The sequence below is a fragment of the Pempheris klunzingeri genome, chromosome 10 (genome assembly GCF_042242105.1).
Source record: "Pempheris klunzingeri isolate RE-2024b chromosome 10, fPemKlu1.hap1, whole genome shotgun sequence".
NCBI lineage: Eukaryota > Metazoa > Chordata > Actinopteri > Acropomatiformes > Pempheridae > Pempheris > Pempheris klunzingeri.
In genome coordinates, this window is record NC_092021.1 from 3,704,949 (window position 1) to 3,726,582 (window position 21,634).

Genomic DNA, 21,634 nt, shown 5'->3' on the forward strand with positions numbered 1-21,634 from the left:
TCGGCCGCTCGGATTTCCAGTCCGGTGCTCAGCCCGGCTGGACCATGGATCTATTGCTGCACCTCATTTGGCTCTGCACCCTGAGCGTGTTCAGCGCTGCGTCCGCCGCCTCTCACTGTGAGTACTGTGGAGCACCTCTGACTTCACCTGCACGCTCTTCTGGCTTTTAGGCGGAAAGCAGAGGTGCTGAGCTCTGTTGCTCCGTGTGCTGACCAGCTGTTTTCTGTGGCATCATGCTGTTGCAGAGAGAGCAGCATCCCCTCTGTTGTTGTTGGTCTGACTTGAATGATGAGGGCGTCTGAGGAGGAGATGCTCCGTGCCGGTGTCGTGCATTGAGCACAGTTGGTGATATCATCTCTTCACTGTGAGCATCCCAACATGGGATGAAGGTCAAGCAAACAGGATCATTTCACTTCATCACAAGCCTCTAAGTCTGCAGCCTGGAGCGTTTTTCTCGGCTGTGTTCACACCTGTCAAGTTACCGGCCACATATAGTTTGGAAAAAACATTTGTGAAGGAGCGTAGTTTGGTGGAGCTGCGGTGGAGGGCACGAAAAGTGGCCGGAAACAGCTGCACCAGGCTGCACTTGGCCGCGTCCACATAGACACAGCCAGGGGAAGTTTCCACCGCCGCTAGAGGGCGTGTTTCTGTCTGTGGGGGTGGGAAATGGAAGTGATGCTGAGGGCAAACCTGGGGCTGGGTGATCTCACATTCCTCCAAATGACTGTTGCTAAAACAATTAATAGCACAATCAAAAACCAGCAAATAGAAATTCATTCATTTAACTTTTGAGGCGAGATCAAATTTCATGGAGATGTTCAAAGTTCCTGAGCAGGATTTTTTCCAGCTGGTAACAATAGTTGCATGAATTTTTCCCAAACCTTTGACACCTCTGAAATAATACAAAGAGACAACAGAGCATACAGATATATAAAAGAACAACATGGATTATATCGTACTAGATTATACTACATCTCATCGCAGAGGCTGGTCCATAGAGGCAGACATGGTTGCTTGTCCTTTATTTTTGAGCAGCAAGCGGGAGAACAAAATAGACAAAAGAGTGGTTGAAATAAACCATTACAAAGTCTGAGTATTATTTAGAAAGTCATTTTTCTCTCTTCTTTTGATAAAAATCCATTATTGAAATTCTGATTAAAATGCTTCGACGGTTACACCTGTAGGACAGACAAGAGGGAACTGGGCGGTCTATGGGAAGTGTTGGGTGGGGGGGCAGAGGAGGACAGGCTCCTGCTGTCCTCCTTAGACTCCATCTCTTATATCAGTTCAATAGATTTCATTTTCATGCCAATCTGTTACCAGCCAAAACACGTAAAATGATGCTCCAACGGAGAATCTACTTCTGACCGATTGATTCTCCGCCACCGTATTGTACCGTGCCAAACCAAAGACAAAGCAGAGAGAGAAATTAATACAGTAACTTATTAGAAAGGAAAATATAATGTGCAAATTGCCAACTACTTTAAAACATACACATTTCCTTTTCTTCAGATTTTCAGGTCCTCTTTTCTTATTCAGTAGTATCTTTCCAGTTGTGTTAGCCAAATCAACACTTAGCTTGTTGTAAAGGCCCTGAACGATGCTGCCGCACTCGGCTCACCCAGAACTGGATCCTGGTGTTGGCCGACTGCTGCTGCACGGGCTGCAGGGAGGATGCTGATGTTGTTTGATGTAGCGTAGTGGGTGCTGCATCACCCCCTCGCTGGGCTGACAGGCTTCGAGTGACACATTACAAACACAAGGGTCATTCCTATCAACAGGCTCGTCTCGTCTCGTCAGCCACAGTTTTAATGCTTCATTTTTCATTTAACATGAGAAAGCAGAAATAAGTGGACAACTAGTGTGAAATAAAATGGCTCTGCTGGGTCAGCCACTGGTGTTTAACTACAACATATATTTGTATATATATTTATATATTAGGAGATATTTATTTTCATATAAATTATGAGAATATAGTAGATTTTGAGCAGAAACTCAATAAATAAAATTGATAAATAGGCCTCATCTTACTCGTGTGCTTTTCCTGTGACAAGTCAAAATGTCCTCCGTGAAAAAGGCCAATTAGAGATATTGACAGTCATTCCACAGCGTGACATTATGGGGCAGGTCGTTGTGTTAATTTGAAGCATGCTATCAAATGTGCTCATACGTGAGGATTTGCTAGATTGATAAAAATGTTTTTGTTCACTACAGAATGTATTGTCTGCTTCTGAAATCCAGTGCAGAAAAGTGCCATTGAAGTCTACAGTGTGCTGAGTTGTCTGGGTTTGACTGGACTTCAGAACTGTAGCTGTTCAGATACACAAAGAAAACTCAAGTAGCGAAAAGGTAGTAGTGTAGTTTCAAATACTTTTATTGTTGATGTTCAGTCAAAGGTGTTCACAAATGAACAGAATCAAGTTTTTTGAAAACGTAATCTCCAGAGAATTGGTAGTTTTGGTTGTGCTCTCCTGTAAAAACAGTGATATAACAAGGTCAGACAGCATGTACCCTCAGTGGACTGTTCAAATAAATACAGTGAAACTTTCAACCAGTCATCATGTATGTTTGTTCTATCGTGTCCATATTTTTATATCTTCTTTCTATATTAGCTCTCTCTGTAGCACACGGCTCTTTTACTGCATAAGCTCAAACTGGAATAGACCATTTCGTCTTTTTAGACAAAAATGAGGGACAGTGGATTATGGATGAAATCACCTACTTACTCTACCGCCAGTTGTGCAGTGAGAGGAGCTGCTGCATCCAGAAGCATGTTGTTTGGTAAAGCAAATAGCTCTACGTACTTCAGTGCCCATGGGCCTCAGCAGTCGTTAGGAAAAAGCCAGTCAGAGCTGCTGCAAACTCAGAATACTTTATACTTTAACAGAACATGCCACATTGTTTCTGAATCCATTCCAATCTGAATTGATTTAAACTTCTGAAAGTTTTATCAGGTTTCTACATTGTTCAATATTAAGATTCATAGCCTCAAAACATATTTAGTATTACATTTCTACCATGACTAAGAATAGCCAAGTCTTCAGTATGTTGTTAGCGCTGGGCTATACTTTGAGCTGTATTGAACATTGCATCAATTGCACATTGTAGGGGGACTGTAAGCACCTAGCATGTCCTGAAACAACAGAAGATCTGGACCCCCTGGAAGTGCTGGTGTTCACTGCTTGTAAAGATTAGTCTTCAAAACCTTCGAGTTTTTCTCTGTTAAGTTTTCCTCTATTTACTTACACTTTTTATTCCCCTCTCCAGGAAACATTTAGCAACATACTGAAAGAATTTCTTTTTAATTTTGTAAACCTTCATCATTAACCTGCACTATCAGTTTGCTATCAGTCTGCTTTGTTACTGTCTTTGTTGGTGCATTGCTACGTTTCTTGTTGCTTTACTGCCATCCATAGATCAGTGGAATAATATGAACCCATTGACAAACATCCATTATCCAAACTGCAGCAGAGTCCAAAGTCTGCATGCAACAGGAATCGTATCCACAGGCCAACGAGTCTCCTGTCTGTCTCTGGTACAGGAATTAATATTGAAGTCACCGCCCACACTCATTTTCAATGTTATTCATTTGCAGGGACAATGCATTGATCACCATCACTCTAAATGTGCTGGTGTTAAACAAAAGGCTAATTCTCAGCCAACCAGAAGTCGAGTTAGCCATTAGAAACAGGATAAAATAAAAGATGAAGCAGCTCAACTGGATAAAGAGCTCAGAGGAGGAAGGCTACATCATGCAAAGTAGGACATGTACAAAGCAGTCAGTTAATGTTATACCAATGATATGCAGTCAGTCAGTAGTGGCAGTTCAGACATGACAACATGAAATCAAATGGCAGAAGAAGACAGGGATAAAACCAGAGCGAACACAAACTCTCATTCTCGATCTGGTTAATCTATCCGACCAGAAATGGGGAGGTGCTATTCCACTGAGAATTTTGAATATTACTCAAGCATTGTTAAATTTGATAAGATTGTTCCAGCAAAGGACACCATAAATGAAAACTAAACTTTAGTTTGTGTTTGAGATTGTAATGCCTCAGACTGTTTTCTAGAAGCAGTCTGTAGCAGTGCAGTCCTGCCAGACCATGCCACTGTCATGACATCATTGCTCTTTTGGTTTGTGTTTGCTATCAGGGGGCGACCATGACACCAGGCTCGTGTTGGGGTTTAGATGCTGTTTATGTCAGTGATGTAAGCCTATGACCTGAACTAAACTGACAGCTGCATTACTCATTTATGACACTCCTGTGCCTCTCAAATGCATGCAGTGATCAGAATTGACATGCTGTGCTGAGATGAAATGGTGAGATGCTCCTGGAGGACAAGTAGCTGCTCTCATATTTACCTCTGAGAAACAAAAGAAGGGGAGCAGACATCTATCATGGCTGCTCTCTGTGGCTTTGTGTCAGGAGACATAGATAATGGCAGCCACATCCTCTCAGAGGACGGCGTCCTGTTGCTTTTTCCCCGTCTTTACGAGAGACGAGCAGAGGTATTTTCTGCTCTTGTCCCCACTGAGAAGCATTCGATATGTCTCCCATCAGAAGCTTTGATACTCTGCATTACCATGCTCTTTTAGCGCCACGTGATTATTACCACAGCGGCTTTTCACAGTTGTAAGTACGGGGATGTGGGCCTTCAGTAGTTCCCTTTATTGTATTTTTATTTAGGCCAAAGTGAGGTTGCCCTCAAAGTCCTGAATTAAAGTTACATTGCATTGTTTTTTCTGCAATACATCTGCTTTTTAAATTAAATGTCCTGTGCTCTCAGACATTTAATGGTAGTGGTCTATCAGTTCAATCTTTTCATGCAGGAGACAGGAGTTTGCACCACAAAGCTGCAAATAACTTTCACTGTTTTTATGACCCATCTTTCCTTAACCTTAACCAAGTGTTTCAGTTGCCTGATTATACCTTAACCATAGTTTATTTGTCATAACTACAGTCTTTCCCTGAACTAAACCATACCTTAGCTGCCATGTGCAGATATGGTAGAAAATAAGAATTTTAATAACAGACAGGCTCTGAAACTGTTTGAATCAGTCGGTCAATCAGTCATCCATCCATTATCTATACCACATATCCTTAAGGGTCGGGGTGGGGGGCTGGAGCCAATCCCAGCTGACATTGTAATCTAATCTAGCATAACTGTTTCCTTATCCGGACACTTTTTTGCCAACATTCTATTTAAAATTTACATTTAACTACTAATATAAATAATCGTGTAATATTATCACTTAGTTTAGTTAGTGGTCTTAAAGTAAAGTCTAACTTCCTCCCTTTCTAACCATATGTTCTTCCAACCTTTTACTTCAGCTCCATCTTTACCAGAATCAGCCAAAGGATGCTATCGCTGGTCATTCAACAGCTAAGTGTAATCTATTTTTGTGGAGTTGCCTCTTCGCAAAAACCTCTGAGTGAATTTATGTTTTTGCTGTAAGAGCAGTGTTAAGATTTGGGAGGGAGGGGGGTTATTTTGAAGGAAAAAGGGGGGGGCAACCATAGTAAGAATCATGATAACGATAGTAACTATGTTACTGATAATAAGAATATTACTAATAATGAGCAATATGACAACAGTGAAAAACATATCAAAAATGAATAGATGAATAATAGTAATAGTTATGATGGACTAATAATGAATAATGATTAATAATAGTAAAAAGTGGTGGCAACAGACAATCTGCAGCAGTGATCCTTGGGAGCCAGAGAACTGCAGCCAGGATCCACAGGAACCTGAGAGATGAGAAAGCACAAAAAGCTTCGGGGAAGATACCAAGTTAGTAACATACATTAAGGGACATGACGCATACAGATGTAGATGGAGAGTGAGAGGAGGAGAGAGGAGCTCAGTGCATCATGGGAAGTCCCCCGGCAGTCTAAGCCTATAGCAGCATAACTATTATATTATTATGCCAAAAAGTATTCTGCAAAACCACTGATTATGTTTGTACAACATTTTCAGCAGGCCACAGGACTGATGCCATACAACTTAAAACAAAACGCTGGCTGTCTGTTCCTGGCTTGTAAGTGTTATAGATGTGCTGGGGCCCTTGGGCACCCAGGTCTAGTTAAAGGAGGGGGTGCATGAGTAATGAAGGGCAAGAGGAGATATGGCAGGAACATTTTTATTTAATTAACACCTGAAAGTGCGATTTCCTACTAAATAGAGCCTTAAATCTTGACCAATAAAGCTGTTCTCTCAGTATAACACTCAGTTTATTACCATAAAATGTTGTTTTTTCATTGGGCTCTGTACTAGTTTCAAGTTTCGAGTGTATGTAATATTAATATAATGTAATAGTAGTTTGCGAATTGCAAAGTTACCTAATTCATCTGGACATATTTTAACCCAAAACCAAGTTTAGTTGTGTTTGTGATCCGATTAAACATTGTGTGTGTGTCAGTTCCGTATCCACAATAAACGTTGACAATAACCCTAAACCCTTAACCGACCACACAGGTATCCAGGGCGCAGTAACATGGTTAGCGTATTTCAAGTCGTTCTTTTGTTTGGAGACATTGTTGGAAAGTGTTGGAAAGGAAAGAAGTGCATTGAACAGTCCTGACTGGGCCTGAAAGCTCTGCTGTGAAGGTAGCGCTAATGGGAGAGAGGCCGAATCACAACAGCAGCGTATTTTGCTTAATTTCTTGCCTCCTGCCGTCCCTGACTGAACCAAATGGAGCATTTCAGCAGGTGATAATGACTCTGACACAGGCAGTCTCCTGTTGTGTACATAGACTATGTGGTTGTGTGCTACATATGTGAAATGATGTCCAGACCTGATTCTCTGGCAATTGTCTGGAGTTTCTATGAGAAAACTGCTTCGGTGATGACCGTAAACATCCTTAGCATACGACATATGACACAGTCACATATAATCAAGTTTGCTGCAATGTTTAAATCAAAATCTGATCTAAAAGAGGGTATGCAAAAACACGTTTGCTCCATTTTTCAGGCAGCAATGCTGCACCTGTAAATTTCAGTTTTATTTGTATTGTGTTTGCTGAACACTGCTACAGTAAGGGCCACAACTGGTGGATTTTTTAATGTCTCTCTTTACTTTGATATCACTTTGCTAAATATTACGGCCCACAAGCTAATGGTCAAGAACAATTTTACATGATGAGAGGGGTCAGCTAGTCACTCCACATTACAGGTCTCATGACTTATTATAAACTCTGAAACATATAAAACACATTTTTCATGTCACCGTGTCCTTAAAGGATGAGTCTGGTGTTTTTCTTAATGTCAACAAATACTGTGTAACGTGTTTGTCCATACTTGATATGTATCTTGTTTGTGGCTTACAGGCCCAGACCTATTTGTTCTCACTGAAGATGTAAATCTTCATGAGTATATAGTTTCCTTTAAAAAAAACAACTTAATTTTCTAAGACAGATGTTCACTGTAGTTTTTAAGTGCTATTCAGACAGAAGAGTAGTTCATTTGTTGGGGACGACTTTCTGTTAATTCACAGTGAGTGCTTTAGTAGTATTTGGGACAGAAAGCTGGTGTGTGCAAGACTGAGTGGAAATAAACTACAGGGTGTGTTTTGTACCACGAAGAAAGTTTGACACATCCAGGCTTTCTTTGCTTGACTAAAACTGGTCAACTTTCTTGTTAAGCAGGTTTTCTTCATCAGGCTCTCCTTTGAGTCCATTTCTACAGGAAATGGAGTGATTGTACGTCATTATGATGGAGAGATATGAATAATATATTCCACAATTATTACAACCTCCTGTTTATTTAAACTTGATGCATCATAAACATTATTTTAATTGATTAATTGCATTTAGGTCTGAGTCTGTCCCATAATTAAGGATAGATTGATATCACTTTAATTTTTGTCCAAATCAAAGTGGATTGAGTGGAGTGTTAATATTTTGTGAAGCAAAAACGGAAAAAATGATTTTTATCCGGCTCAGCAACTTTAATGAATTCCCTCATCATCTCACTCATGGAGAACATCGTCAGGAATAGAATTGCTGAAAAGGCGGCACTTTTTACAGCCAGTTTAAATACGAAACGAAAGCGAGCCACCTTTGTGACATGTAAAACTCCGGCTCCAGGCTCAACATGCCTCGCTAACCCACTAACGAGGCTTCATAGTACACTCCTGGGGTGTTTAACAGAGCTTACTTAGCGTGAAACTACTGGTACTAGTCTATGGTAGCCAAGTTGTTGTGAGTGAGAACAGTTGCTGCCAACAGAATCAACAAGCTCATCGGGAAGGCTCGATTTGGGGGAAGGGGGGGGGTGGTGGTGGTGGTGGTGGGGGGGGGTGCTGCGTAAGCTGCAGACAATGACTCTCACCCTCTCTGCAGTGTAATGGTCACACACAGGAGCACCTTCAGCAGCACAGTGATGCTACGATGCACCAGCGAACACCACAGGAGCTCCTTTCTTCTTGTGGCAATCAAACTCTGAAAACTCATCTACCTCAGACAGAGAGAAGGACAGCAGGGGCGGGAGGTGCAAAGAATGCTCCAGCTTACATTTTCAGTTCTGTTCTGTTCTTTGTAGTTCATTTACAACTTCCACATTCTCTCTGGATTACTGTATCTCAGTGGATTTACAATCATTCACCTTTATGATCTGGTATCTAAAGGGACATTACCTGAAATATAGTGGATACAAATAATTGAAGCATGCACACAGACCTGTACTTTGATATTGGACATAAATAGCCATATGCTACGTCTCATACTCACCCTGTGATCCTTCCCTTAACCTGTTTACATTTGACATTATGTACATTTGAATGTGATATTTACAATCACTTCACTTAACCTGTTTACTGAGCATTTTTGGCATTGTGCATATTCGAGATTGAGTTGAGATAATTTAGTTTCTTCTTATCTTGTTACATGGATTTGTTGAATACTTGATTCTGATTGGTCAATTATGGCATCCTAAGGTCTGTTATTCCTGTATAGCAGTAATAAGCAGTATTAATGATTATTTTAAAGAACTGAATTCTTTAAAATCTCAACAACATTTTGCTGCAAAAAACGGATCTAAGCAGATTTTTCCTGCTGTGATCTTTGTGAAGCCTGGGGCATTTATTACCATGGTGCTGTCTGATAAGACACTGTTCACCGAGGGTCTGTGGGTGGAATATTGTTGCGCTCTCAGAGATTCCCCCCACAGCTGGTGGAGCATGCTGCTCCCACAACCATCTTTATTTAACCAAGAATCTGTCACTGCAGCTCTGCTCAGCACCCTACCTATATGTTGTTTTATTTACTTAATATTTCATGCTTTAAATTAGCTCAGTGAGGAGACACTTCACTGAAAATTATATTACGCTCTGTGTGTGTTTGAAAAGAAAAAGCATGCAGCTTCACAGCAGCCACTCAAGGAGCTCCTGCTGCTGTTAGTATTCATGAAGACCTAATAAATTTATCAGGAGCTAAATGAGGCAAAGCAGAGTGGTGTGACGACGCTTTACCTTTAGGTTCGAACAGACAGCACATTTCCCCACAGAGACAAAAGTAACTGAATGGAATATTTAGTCCAAAGATCCAGATGAACAAACACAACACTAGGATACATGTGGTCAGAAGATAAACCACTAATGGGAGATTGGTTTTATTTTGTAGATATTTTACAGAATCACAATAAATGAGATTTTTTTTTTTTTTTAAATGAGCACACACATTGTGTGTTCATGATAACATAATGTGATGCACAGTATCTCCACAAATCCTTGGTCAGAAACCTCATAGCTAAATTTTAGCATCATTTAGCATGAAGTAACAAATAATTAAAAGGCACAACGTAGAAGGTTTCTGCCTGACAGAAACAATATACAAAAAATGATGTGCGTGTATATAAACACAAACATGGAGGTATGAGTTTTAGGTGTGTGTGCTTTATTTACTGATATTGTGTTAACAGACAACTTAAAGTTAGGGCCTCCTCTCTGTAGGCCATCTGATCTTCGCTTGTGATCGAGAAAATGACAGTTGTGTCATCAGCAAACCTGACGACGGTGTTGCAGCTGTGAGAGATCAGTTCAATAGGGTTATGTCTTATCTCATAACTGTTTCGTATTGGAAGCCAAGAATGGCGGCGCTCGCATTTTTTTTAATGCCGTAATTATTTTGTTATCTTGAGAAAACAAGTTTGTTATCTCAAGATAATGAGATAAACAACACATCATCACGAGAAAACGAATGGTTGTGTATGATTATAAGAGATGTCATGCCAGCATGGAAATGTTGGAGGTCATGGATGGTAGGAGTCCTGTTTGACAGAAGAAAAGATCAGAGAGAAGTGTTCAGACAGGTTGCTCAGGTCGCAGAATGACGAGAAGCTAGCAGTCTGTCGGTAACGGCATTCACTCTTCGCTCTGCTACTGCCCCCCACTGGCCTGGACAGGATTCCAGCACGGATCCATTTGCAATCGACAGAGTACTACATCAAAACACCACAACAGTTCACTTTCCATAGATAGATAGATAGATTTACATAGATAGAGGATAAACACACAAACAAAAATGTGACTACATTCATTCGGACCAAGGAGCAGCCATTATTGATCAATAGATGTGTAGCTCAATCGTGGTCTGCCTGTGTTAAATCTTGCTTGAAGTACAGTCTGATGCATTGGTCAATAATGGGTTCTCCTTGATCTGACATTTCATCTTAAATCACCTGCTACAACTGTCAAGACACCTTCCAAGCATGCTGGCATGGCACTTCTGATCTCTAATAAACGTAAACAACCTTTGGTTGTCTTGTGCTAATGGCTTGATCATCTCTTAATCTCTAGATAACAAAGCTTGTTTTCTAGAGATAATGAGATAGAGTGGTTCCCTCATGATCTTGAGATAACGGCATAAAAACAAATAATGCACTCTGTAGTTTATGAGCTGAACCAAAACCTCAATCTGTCACTAAAACAGGTCAGTGGAAAATTACCAAAACCTCAACTTATTAAACCCAAAGTCTGTCCACCTTTTAATGCTAACATGAAACCACAAATTCATAGCAGTTCTATGACAAATAGTTCATGCATGCATAATGATGATTTGGTTTTAAGAAAGCATTTGCATGTCCATGACTACATGTGTAGTGGTGGCATCAAAGAGAAAAGACAGATTTACAGTCTGTCAGTACTGGACTGATCACTGAGTGTATGTAAAGGTCTGAAAAGATTATGTTTCCATCCCTGTTAATCTATCTGGATATTTAGGATTAGCAGTTATGCCAATGCATTGGATATCAGGTCTGAAAGAGCTCTGCTATCAATAAAGGTCATCAAGGACAGACACAACAAAATAACCAGACAGATTTTCTCTCTCTCGTTTATAGAAAATCATCATTACGAAAGTTTGATAAAACCAGTCAGAGGTTCATCAGTCTTGTGATGCCTTTTGAATTAAGTCTGTTAATGTTCTACCAACAGAAGAGAGGAGATGTTAATTACATCTTGAGTTATTTGTTCAGACAAACTGTCACAGCCAGAATGTGCTTTTAGAAAATGCCTGTTGAAGCCATTTGAGGGCTTTGGCTGCTTTCACTTCACAATTGAAGTTGTTGCCACTTTTTTAATAAGGCAGCAGGTTTTCTAAGTTAATGATTTACTGTAATGATGGATGATAACACAGCATTCACTGATGCTGAATCCAATGATCTGTAAAGAATGTATTTAATCAGTCATTACTCTGATTAACATCAAACACGTGCCTAATGTTATTTCCTAAACATGAATATTAGTCTGACTCTATGTACCTGCTGCAGTGCAGATGGTTAGGGACCATATGAAAATAATAAGGGAGTAGACACAGAGGAGGGGGGTAAGGTGTTCACTGTTTCTGTTACAACCTGAAAACATGTTTTCCCTGCGGTGCTGGACAGGAGTAGGGGTAGTCACTGAGGTTAAAACCACCCCTGTCCTCCCTGTTCAATAAAATTATAACTTGCTTTTGTAATAATTTGAAAAATCACATAGAGCATGCAATTTAAAGGGCCTTTAATCTAAAATCACAATGTGATCCCTCCATTACTGCCACATCACACAATTATTTTGAATGGATTTTTATTTATTTACACTTAAGAAAAAGATATGAATTGATATATACAGTACATAGGCAAATTTAAAATATGATGGAGAAGTGCAAACAACCTTCAGAGGGGCTTGATCAGAGCACTCTCCAGGGCATGCTGTAATCCATTAGAAAAAGGAAGAAAACATATTGGAAAGTAAATGGTAAATTCTCTGTATTTGTATTGCGCCTTTCTACTCAAAGAGCTTTTACATTACTTCCTTTCAACCATTCACACAGGAGGAATGGAACTTGGAGGAGACTATTCTTTCACACACTGAAGCTATGCTGCTTCAGGAGCAAGTTGGAGTTCAGTGTCTTGCCTAAGGACACGTCGACATGCTGATTTAGAGGAGCCGGGAACAAACAGCCAACCTGTTGATGGGCAAGAGAGAGAAAAAGACAACAAAAATACAAAACATAACATCCATATATACAAGTGCAGAGGGGAATAAAATAGCATTAAAATGACATAAGGACATAAGGACAACACAGCAGAGATAAAAGCAACGCTTTAACAGCTTTCTTTGTGTGGAATAATTGTGGAATTTATCATTGTAGGAATACTGTTCATGAAAATATAAGAGATGGGTCCTGTTCAAAGGACTGGATAAAAAAAAGGATGCCTGACTGGAAAACAATGGTTGAGGTGAATGAGCTGAGTTTGACATGAACAGTTGATGATTCTTAATGCACGTTTCTGAAGATGAAAAGCAGGGACCAGCTTAATGGGATGAGCACTAGTTACAGTACTATATGTTTTGATAAACCAAAGAATACAATAAAAGACTGGCAACTTCAGAGTTCATAGGTTGGACTTTTCTTAAAATACCAACACTAAAACTATACTTTTAGTAGCAGTTGTGCTAATCTGCTTTTTCCAAGACTCCAGTTGTACGTCCAGAAATCATGTAAAATTTGATACAATTAAGCCAATCACTTGTCTTGATGAGAATTTGATTGAACCCATTAGTCATTCCATCAGGATCTTTATGTGAATAAAAAACAGCTTTCTATCTATAATCTAATAACCAGAGCGATGCAAAAACTGTAGATCAAATGCCTCTACCATATGTATATTGTTAGCATAAAAAGATGATTAAAGAATAGTGTGATGAACAGTATTTAGCACGCATTTGACTTGACAATTTGTTTTATTGAAGCCCCTGAAAGAATCCAGCTGAAGAAACCTCTGTCTCTCTAACCAAAGAGCTTCAGTGTCCGCTGAGTCATTTTAGACTGATGAAAATGCAATGACAATCACCCAGATTAAATGTGCATGTAAGACTAGATGAAAGCTGCTGATCTAGGCCCTCCAACAGTTTTTTCTCCGATTGATTGTTCGCAAAAGCCGTCCCCTGAACAACGATTGCTCAACTACTTCTCACATGGTGAAGCAGTATGAATATGGCGGTCATAAGAGTGGTAATCAGCATTTAAAGAGTCTGGAGGTTGACATTTTTCTGAACCCCAGCATACAACAGCAGAAGTGTAAGGAATGAATGAAGCAGTGTGCTTGTCGGCCCTAATTTAAGCTGCAGCTCCGTGGTCTGAGAACTAAGGTGACCCTGCTGGGTGAGTTTATGTAACAAAATGCTGTTTGGATGTAATGAGTAATTTAATGAGGGAAAGGAAAACACAATGGACACATGATATCGGGCTATTCAGAGCAACAATTTCTGCTTGGTCTTCAGGGAGTGGAGAAAATCTATTATGATGAATGCGGCGCCAGTGGAGGCCTTTTCCATTTCCAACTATTGCTCACATAGATTCTGCACCAGTTTCCAATCCATAGAATGTAATGAATATGCTTGAAATAGCTGTGGAGTCCACAAGTTTCATCCTCTGTTTATTTTCAGTGTTACTGGCAGAGGGTTTTAGAGGATTATCAACACCCACTTTCTATTGACCGTGCCAATAAGACGACTGCAATAATCAGCAAGAGATTGCAACAGTAATGAAAACTGCCAAAATGAATTTTTTCAGCATTCATTCTCCAAGAATGAACAACTGGGGAGTTAAACTTTAAAAAAAAATCCCCCACTATTGCTTAAGATTGTAATGAAAAAGCTTCTGACTCATACCTGCAATATAGGATTTCACACTTATCAAACTATTTCTAAATTGGTGTTGTTTATCTGCTTATTGATGAGGATTATCTCTAATGGATCAGAGACTCTAAGCAATGTACTGCTGTGGACAGGAGCAGCAGAAAAACCTACCTAAAAAAGGCCTGCCTTAAAAAAAAAGCAACATTCCTTAACTGTATGCTATATTTAGAAAAGTTTCACTGGTTGACATTGCAACAGCCCTTTCTGACAGGGAACTGCAGCCATTCTCTTTGTCTTCAGTCTTTGCAAATGGCTAGTTCGGATCCAAACTAACACGTTAAGTCATTGATCAAGACAGCAGCAGAGTCTGGTGGCTTTGAAGTGAGCAAAGAGAAAGAGAGGTTTCAGTTCCCCATCAGAAAAGGGCCGTCCGATGACAACAGAAGGTGGTGAAAATATTCTAAATATAGCATACACTTCAAGTGATATTGATTTTTTTAGGTGGCTAAAATGCGTTTTTCTGATGCCCCCATCTACAGCAGTATATTGCTTGTGTGCAGAGACTCACGCATGCTCGTCCGAACACGGGGAGGGCTAACTGCCGTCTACACTTCAGAATATTCAGACTTGCCCTTTTAATGCTGGACTGTTTTTTTTTTTTCTTTGCACATGCTGGTGATGTATGTACTGTAGGTACCTCATCAACTAAAAGGAAAATATCACATATTCTTATTGTTGATTAAACAGAACGTCAGTATTGCATTCTGGGTCATGTGGATGATGTCATTGGTGAGACCAAATTAGTCATTCATCTGCCTGTTTCAGACTCTGCCTTAATTAAGTTGTACTTCTATACACATATCAAATTGCTTTCTGTTTACATTTGCGATAAGAGGTGGTCTGATCGGGTGGAAACATAAACACAATGAAATAAGCACCAAAGATGCAGTGTGCTGCCTGATCAGCATAAACAGCCTAGGCTGTACCCCCTCCTCCCACTTTGGTGCAAGAGTCTGAAGACAACGACTACTCTACTGTTGGCTTTGTGCCGGCAGGAAAATAGACCGCAGAGTGTCATCAGTGTGTTGAATTATCCTGTTACCAGCAGTCGGTAATGGATGAAATAAAGCATCAGTGTAGCTTCAGGTTTGGATAGAGCTTCCGGATAGATGTCTCGGTTCAAGTCTCAAATTTGGCAGCACTAGTTGTGTTCAGTCAGAGATGGTTTTTCTGCTTTATTGGGCTGATTGTTCCAATAAACAAAAAAGTACATTTTTGCTCAGTTTCCGAACACCATTTACAAAAAGCTGATTTCAATAATTCCATGAGTCACAAAGCATGACAACAGTAAGGGTGTCCCAGCTGTGTGCATCACTTTGTAGTGTTTCCTGGAAACAGTTGTCATCTGAGCTGCTTGCAGTGTTTCTGTATTTCTGTGTTTTTTATTTTCCTATATGTTTGTTTTTTTTCTAAATGCTGTATGTCTTCTCATACTGAGAATATGTTCTTAACTGCCTAACTGCTTTTGATCTGTCTACTGGCTCTTGTTTTCTTACACTGAAGTGAATTGAGCTCTCGTGGCCACTGTAGAAAAGAGTTTTCCCGTTTAATTGAGCAACAAATGTTTGATTTTAAACTTTGACAAAGCAAGCAAGCAAGTCTTTTGCTGCTATCCTGCTTACACCTCCTGGCCCCAGCTGCATATCTACCATACACACAGAGAGTACACATATTCTTATGTAACTCTCTGAGGAAGAAGGCATATAATTGCAGTTTGCAAAGCGTCCCTTATGTCTTTAACCCTCCAGAGTCTCGGGACTCTTTTCATTTTACCTTTGTGTTTCCCATTAAAACTGTTTAGCTTGCTTTCTTTGTGTTTGTGTCTTTGACGCCGACGGGCGGTCCGAGACTCTGAAGAGTTAAATGGTATATGAAGGAATTTTTCTCCAAAATGTGCGACTCATCCTCCTTCGCTCTGCTGCATCAGCTGTGATGATTTCCCACACTGTGAGGGCCAGACTGTCTATCACATTTACACTAAGAGCGTTTACTGGATCAGAAGCAGCGTCTACAGGGGCTGCTGGGAAACAGACCTCTCTGTCTGTCTGCAGGCCTGGCATTCAGCAGAAGCTAATCAGCTTCTAACTGCTGGTGTCTTTGGACAGAAACGCATAGAGAGTGTTGTCTAATGGTGGCTTCACTCAAGTGCTAATTCACCAGCGCCGCAGAGAGCCGCCAACAGCTGAAGGAAATCTCATAATCCGGCTGATAATGAACAAAAATCCTGTTTAGTAAATGTGTGAATGATGATGAATCATTAATGGTTGGCAGGTGAGATGTTAAACCTCTATAGCTATTGGACTCTAGCACAAGTCAGTAGATTTTAAGGGGTTCTTTTTATTTTTTTACCTTGCTTACATACATTTCATAATGAAAATATGTTATGGTATACATTTTCAGACAACTGGTAATGGCTAATATCATTACTTTGGATTTTCTTACTGAAGATTAAATCTCCCCAAACTGGAGACACAAAGTTTCCAACTGACAAACAGTATATTTGTCGAGCCCAAAACCACATGCATAGCCTCAGTATGTCATCAGTTCCTGACCAGAACAAAATGTCTAACAAAATGAGGAAAAACAAAGAAAAGTTGTTAGAAGTGTGGATATTTAAAGAGAGATCATCTCTTTGAGGTAGGGAAAGGACAAATAGAAAATATTTACTAGGCAGTAGAAATTAAATACAACATTGCTACAGCACTGTATTAAATCAAATACAATATAAGAATACAATGAAACTTGAGTTTTTGTCATACTTGATACTAGAACCCACTTTTCATTCATGAATTTGTATTCATGAATGAAGGACATAAGGTCTGCAGAAGTCCATTTCTGCCAGAAAAACTCATTTAACAGACAAAAACCAGACAAAAATAAAAAATACTAAAATTCATGAGGTAGTCTGTCAAAATTTAGACTTATCTCACAAGGCTTATATCTTAGAATTCTAAACGAAAGGAAATTAAAAATTAAAAGGGTTCTACCTATTTTCGTATAATTATGCCTTGCTTTTGACGTAACGACTGAGAATTTTAACCTTATCTTAAATTGCAGGACAAAAAGTACATCATAGTTATGACTTATAAAATAATGGTATAAGATAGTATCTTACACTGAATTCAAACTTTTGACTTGTTAAGTAAAAGTTTTTACATTTATTTAATTTAATGTAAGGAATGTTGTCATTCAATGTTTGATGTATTTACCAGAAAAACATTAAATGCATGGAACATTTCTTTAAGGAGTTGGTGTTTGGTGTTCTAGCATGACAAACTTACAAATTACTTTGTTTTTCAGTTCAATTTCAAATGTATTCACGGATTTACACTCAAATTGAAACTGGTGGAAGGAAATGCACCTCAGAAAGAGTCATCAGTCCTCAGTCATGCTCCCTTCCGCCCCGTCCATGAACCGTGGTCTGTGTCCAGGTGCTTCAGCTCAGTGCCAGAAGTTGAATCAATGAGTGGGCACGGACTGTATGTATGTGTGTGTCATATATTGGTTTGCTAGAATTCAATGAACTTTGTCAAAAAGAGCAAATAGCATTGCTTTTATATAGCAGTTGTGAGTGACTTTCAAATGTATAGCTCTATCCAACCATTCTCTATTTTAGAGTATGATTGGATATGAATGTCCAAAAATGCACAAGCATTTTTAAATATATTAAAAATGGTGCATTTCCTGTTAGGTTTAGGTCATGGAACCAAGAGAGCTTTCGTTTAGTCTTGGGGTATTACATGTGTCTACCAAATTTTGGTACTTGGTACCAAATTCCATAAGGGTGAAATGTACTGAATACATCATGGAATTTTTGTAGGGGCACTGTTGAGCCATCTTGAGTCATCTAGTATCTCATGTGGGTTTATCATACTTACAAGACACATAATAGAGTCTGTGTCAAAATGCAACACTAATCTTATCTATCTCATCGAGAAGAGCAGAGTTTTATTAATATCCAGTGATAACTCTGTAGTATTTAAACATGAATTCACACTCATTCCACCATGCCATGAACTTTATTCTCCGGGTCTGTTGATAATATCAACTAAAACCAGCCTGTAGATACATTGCGAACAACTGGGCTAGTGTTGCACAATAGACTGGAGTGAACTGTGGGAATGGGTGAGTTAATTGTGCTGCATGTTGCTATTTGTCAGATGTGTGGCTCCCTTCTACCTTCACTTAAGTACTCAGGATGGCAAGTGTGGGTATTGGAACAAACCTCTGACTTCGGAAAAGGCTTTTAGGGTTCTTTCCTACTCTGTCAGCCAGAACGACGTCTTGCCTGTAAACAATTCAGCTCATCACTGTGACTTTCTCAGCTCTGTTTCCACAGTGCTGAAGTGCTACAGTAAACGGGGCTGTTTTTCAATCACTTCTATCGATGCGAGCTTCCTCAAATTCAGCCGGCGTTTGGGACTAATTGTCAACTGATACTTCAGCTTTAATCAGCGTATTGCTGAGCAGAAGTCACCCAGCCCTGAGTCTATTAATCCATGTGAGGGATCGTATGAGGCTTTATCGACACCACTCAGAGGTCTGGAGCCCTGCTGCTACCAAACACTGTCATTATACCCTCTGACATTATCAACACTGTGGTCTATGATGAGCAAACTGTTACACCCTCTCCTCATAACAGTGGGGGTTATTTCAGCCTTGAAGGGACGAATATAATGTTAATCTTAACCACTTTCTATGGAGTCTGGAGTGTGCCTCTGGAACAAATATAGACTATAGACTATATTATAATCAGTGAATACCACAGTAAGAAGCTATAATACATTATAATACAGAAGCTATGTTATAATGCATTTTAATGCAAGAGTCAAATATCATCTATTAAAATTAGTAAACTGATAATCTGGGAGAGAAGCTGGCTTTCCTGTGTTTTTGGTCTTTGAGCTATAATCACAAAGCTGCATAATCCATCCAGTGTTCATCTCAGTGATAAATCGCCTGACTCTCCAACAGCTCCGCTAGGTTTTTACTTGAGTGAGATTCATCTTGGGAAAATGTGACTTGACCGTGTGTGTCATAAGCTGAGGACCAGAGGGAATCACTCACGCTGCAGCTTCTGGGTCAGTGGAAGAATTTAGTAAAATCTGTAGATAGCTTTATGCCTCTGTAAGCAGGCTGGACTCTGACTGTGCAGGCAGAATGCTAAATCTGATGTGTTTGATCCACTTGGTGAAGAGGATCATGTTGGACTTATCACCCCGGGATGGTCTACAGTTTGAATTTTCTCTTTGCTGATTCAATGTCCAGCTGTTTGCATGTTTCCACAGATATGATATAAAGGGGGGAAGCTACTGTCTGTCTCTATATCTGCTTCTGTTAATGTCTTAAAAATATGTGCTCATTGCGATTGAACTTTTCAAACTCCTATTCATGTCTCTAATTGTATTCTTTCAGGTTGGTTTTCTTACTGAGTTGTTTCTGAACATTGCTCTCTTACTGTCCAGCCACTACACTTCAAAGCAATGAGCTTAGCAAACAGCAGCAAGACCTTTGTTGTAGGTTTGAAAATGAGGAAGCTAATAGGTCACTAAATAGGTCATAGGTCATTCCACTCTGCAAATACATTTGAAATTTACAATTTAATTATATTATTGGGCTACTTTCAACACGATCCAGCCGTCACTGCTCAGGGTAAAGCTGGAAAGAGCGGGAGTGGACTGTCACCTGGCTGCATGGACGACGAACTACCTCACCAACAGACCGCAGTACGTGAGGCTCCAGGACTGAGTGTCTGACATGGTGGTCTGCAGCACAGGGGACAGTACTCTCCCCCTTCCTCTTCACACTGTACACCTCGGACTTGGTACAACTCTGGGAGCTGTCACCTCCAGAAGTTCTCCGATGACAAAGCCATCGTAGGGTGTGTGTCAGAGGAGGACGAGCAGGAGCACGGGGGGGTCGTCACCAACTTTGTTCACTGGTGTGAGCTAAACCATTTTCAGCTCAACAACGGCAAGACAAAGGAGATGGTGACTGATTTCCACAGGAAGACACCCCAGACTGCATCGGTGAACATCCAGGGATTGAACAGTGGGAGGGTGGAGACCTTCAGATACCTGGGTGTTCACCTCAACAACAAACTGGACTGGTCACACAACACAGACGTCCTGCACAAGAAGGGCCAAAGTCGTCTCCACCTGCTGAGGAGACTGAGGTCCTTTGGAGTGTGCAGGACTCTGCTCAGGACATTTTATGACTCTGTGGTGGCGTCTGCAGTCCTCTATGCAGTGGTCTGCTGGGGAGGAGGGAGCACGGAGAGGGACAGAAAGAGACTGAACAGGCTGGAGGGCCGCTTCTGTCCTGGACTGCTCCCTGGACTCCATAGAGGAGGTGGGTGAGAGGAGGACATTAATGAAACTCAAATCCATCATGGACAACCCCTCTCACCCTCTGCACGAGACTGTGGGGGCCCTCAGCAGCTCTTTCAGCAGCAGGCTACCGCAGGTCATTCCTCCCATCAGCCATCACACTCTTTAACACACCAAGAAATAGTCCATAGTCACTACATGGTAGCTAATTTGCACTGTTTTTCACTGATAATTTCAAATACCTCATCCATGCTGTACATTTATGTCTGTGCAACTCATTTTTCATGTGCAATAACTATTTATTTATTTTTCATTTCACCTTACTCATCAACAACCATATCAATATGCTGCACACCGTGTGTGTTTCCACTATGAGTGAAAGGTGTACACAGTGTAAATATTTATTATTATTACAATATATATTTATCTACTATTGCTTATCTTAATACTGTCGCTTATTTTTTGTGGCTTACTTTCTATTGTTGCTTATCTTGCCCCTGCCTTTGTTGCTCAATAAAGTCCATCTTAATCTTACTTTATTTACGTCATTTCCAAAAGTCTGTCTTCAAAGTGCTCTATGAAACTAGGGCTGGGATGCCTTTAAATTTTGTCATAGAGCTAAACCAAATACATCATTAGAAAGGTCTCAACCTGGACAGTAACAGATATTATTATGAAGATTCTACATGACTCCTGCTGGACAAAAAAATAGTTTTTTTTAAGAATCGAGGAAATAATTCAAACTGATGGCCATAACGGTAGTCCATATTGCTCAGCTATCATGGACACTGTCATGTTTTTATGTTTAGAAATGTTTAACAATAGAGCGGTGACAGTGACGGTCAAGCTGCTTCCACTGTAAAAAAACGGACAAAAAACCCCAACATTTTTCAGAATCGGAGGAGAAATAAATTAAAACAGATCATATCATTAGCCGGTCGTATTTTTGACTTACCAAGCACATGTTTTTGACCGGCAGTGTGCCCTCCAGACTGCCACGGACTGATGCGGACAGATAAAGAGAAAAACAATGATAAAATCTCATAATTACAGCATAGTACAGCTTCTGTGCTCCCAAGACCTACAGAAGTCCTACTGGAAAATGATTTACTGTGTA

At 40.1% G+C, this 21,634-nt stretch overlaps 1 protein-coding gene across 1 annotated transcript in view; it reads left to right on the forward strand.

Annotated features, from left to right (window-relative positions):
- The window catches only part of LOC139208597 (contactin-associated protein-like 5), a 137,616-nt gene that overhangs the window by 24,384 nt on the left and 91,598 nt on the right, over positions 1-21,634 (forward strand). Inside the window, exon 5 of the mRNA XM_070838317.1 lies at positions 20,041-20,335. Coding sequence (XP_070694418.1) covers positions 20,041-20,335 — 295 coding nt within the window. The remainder of the gene's footprint in view (positions 1-20,040; positions 20,336-21,634) is intronic.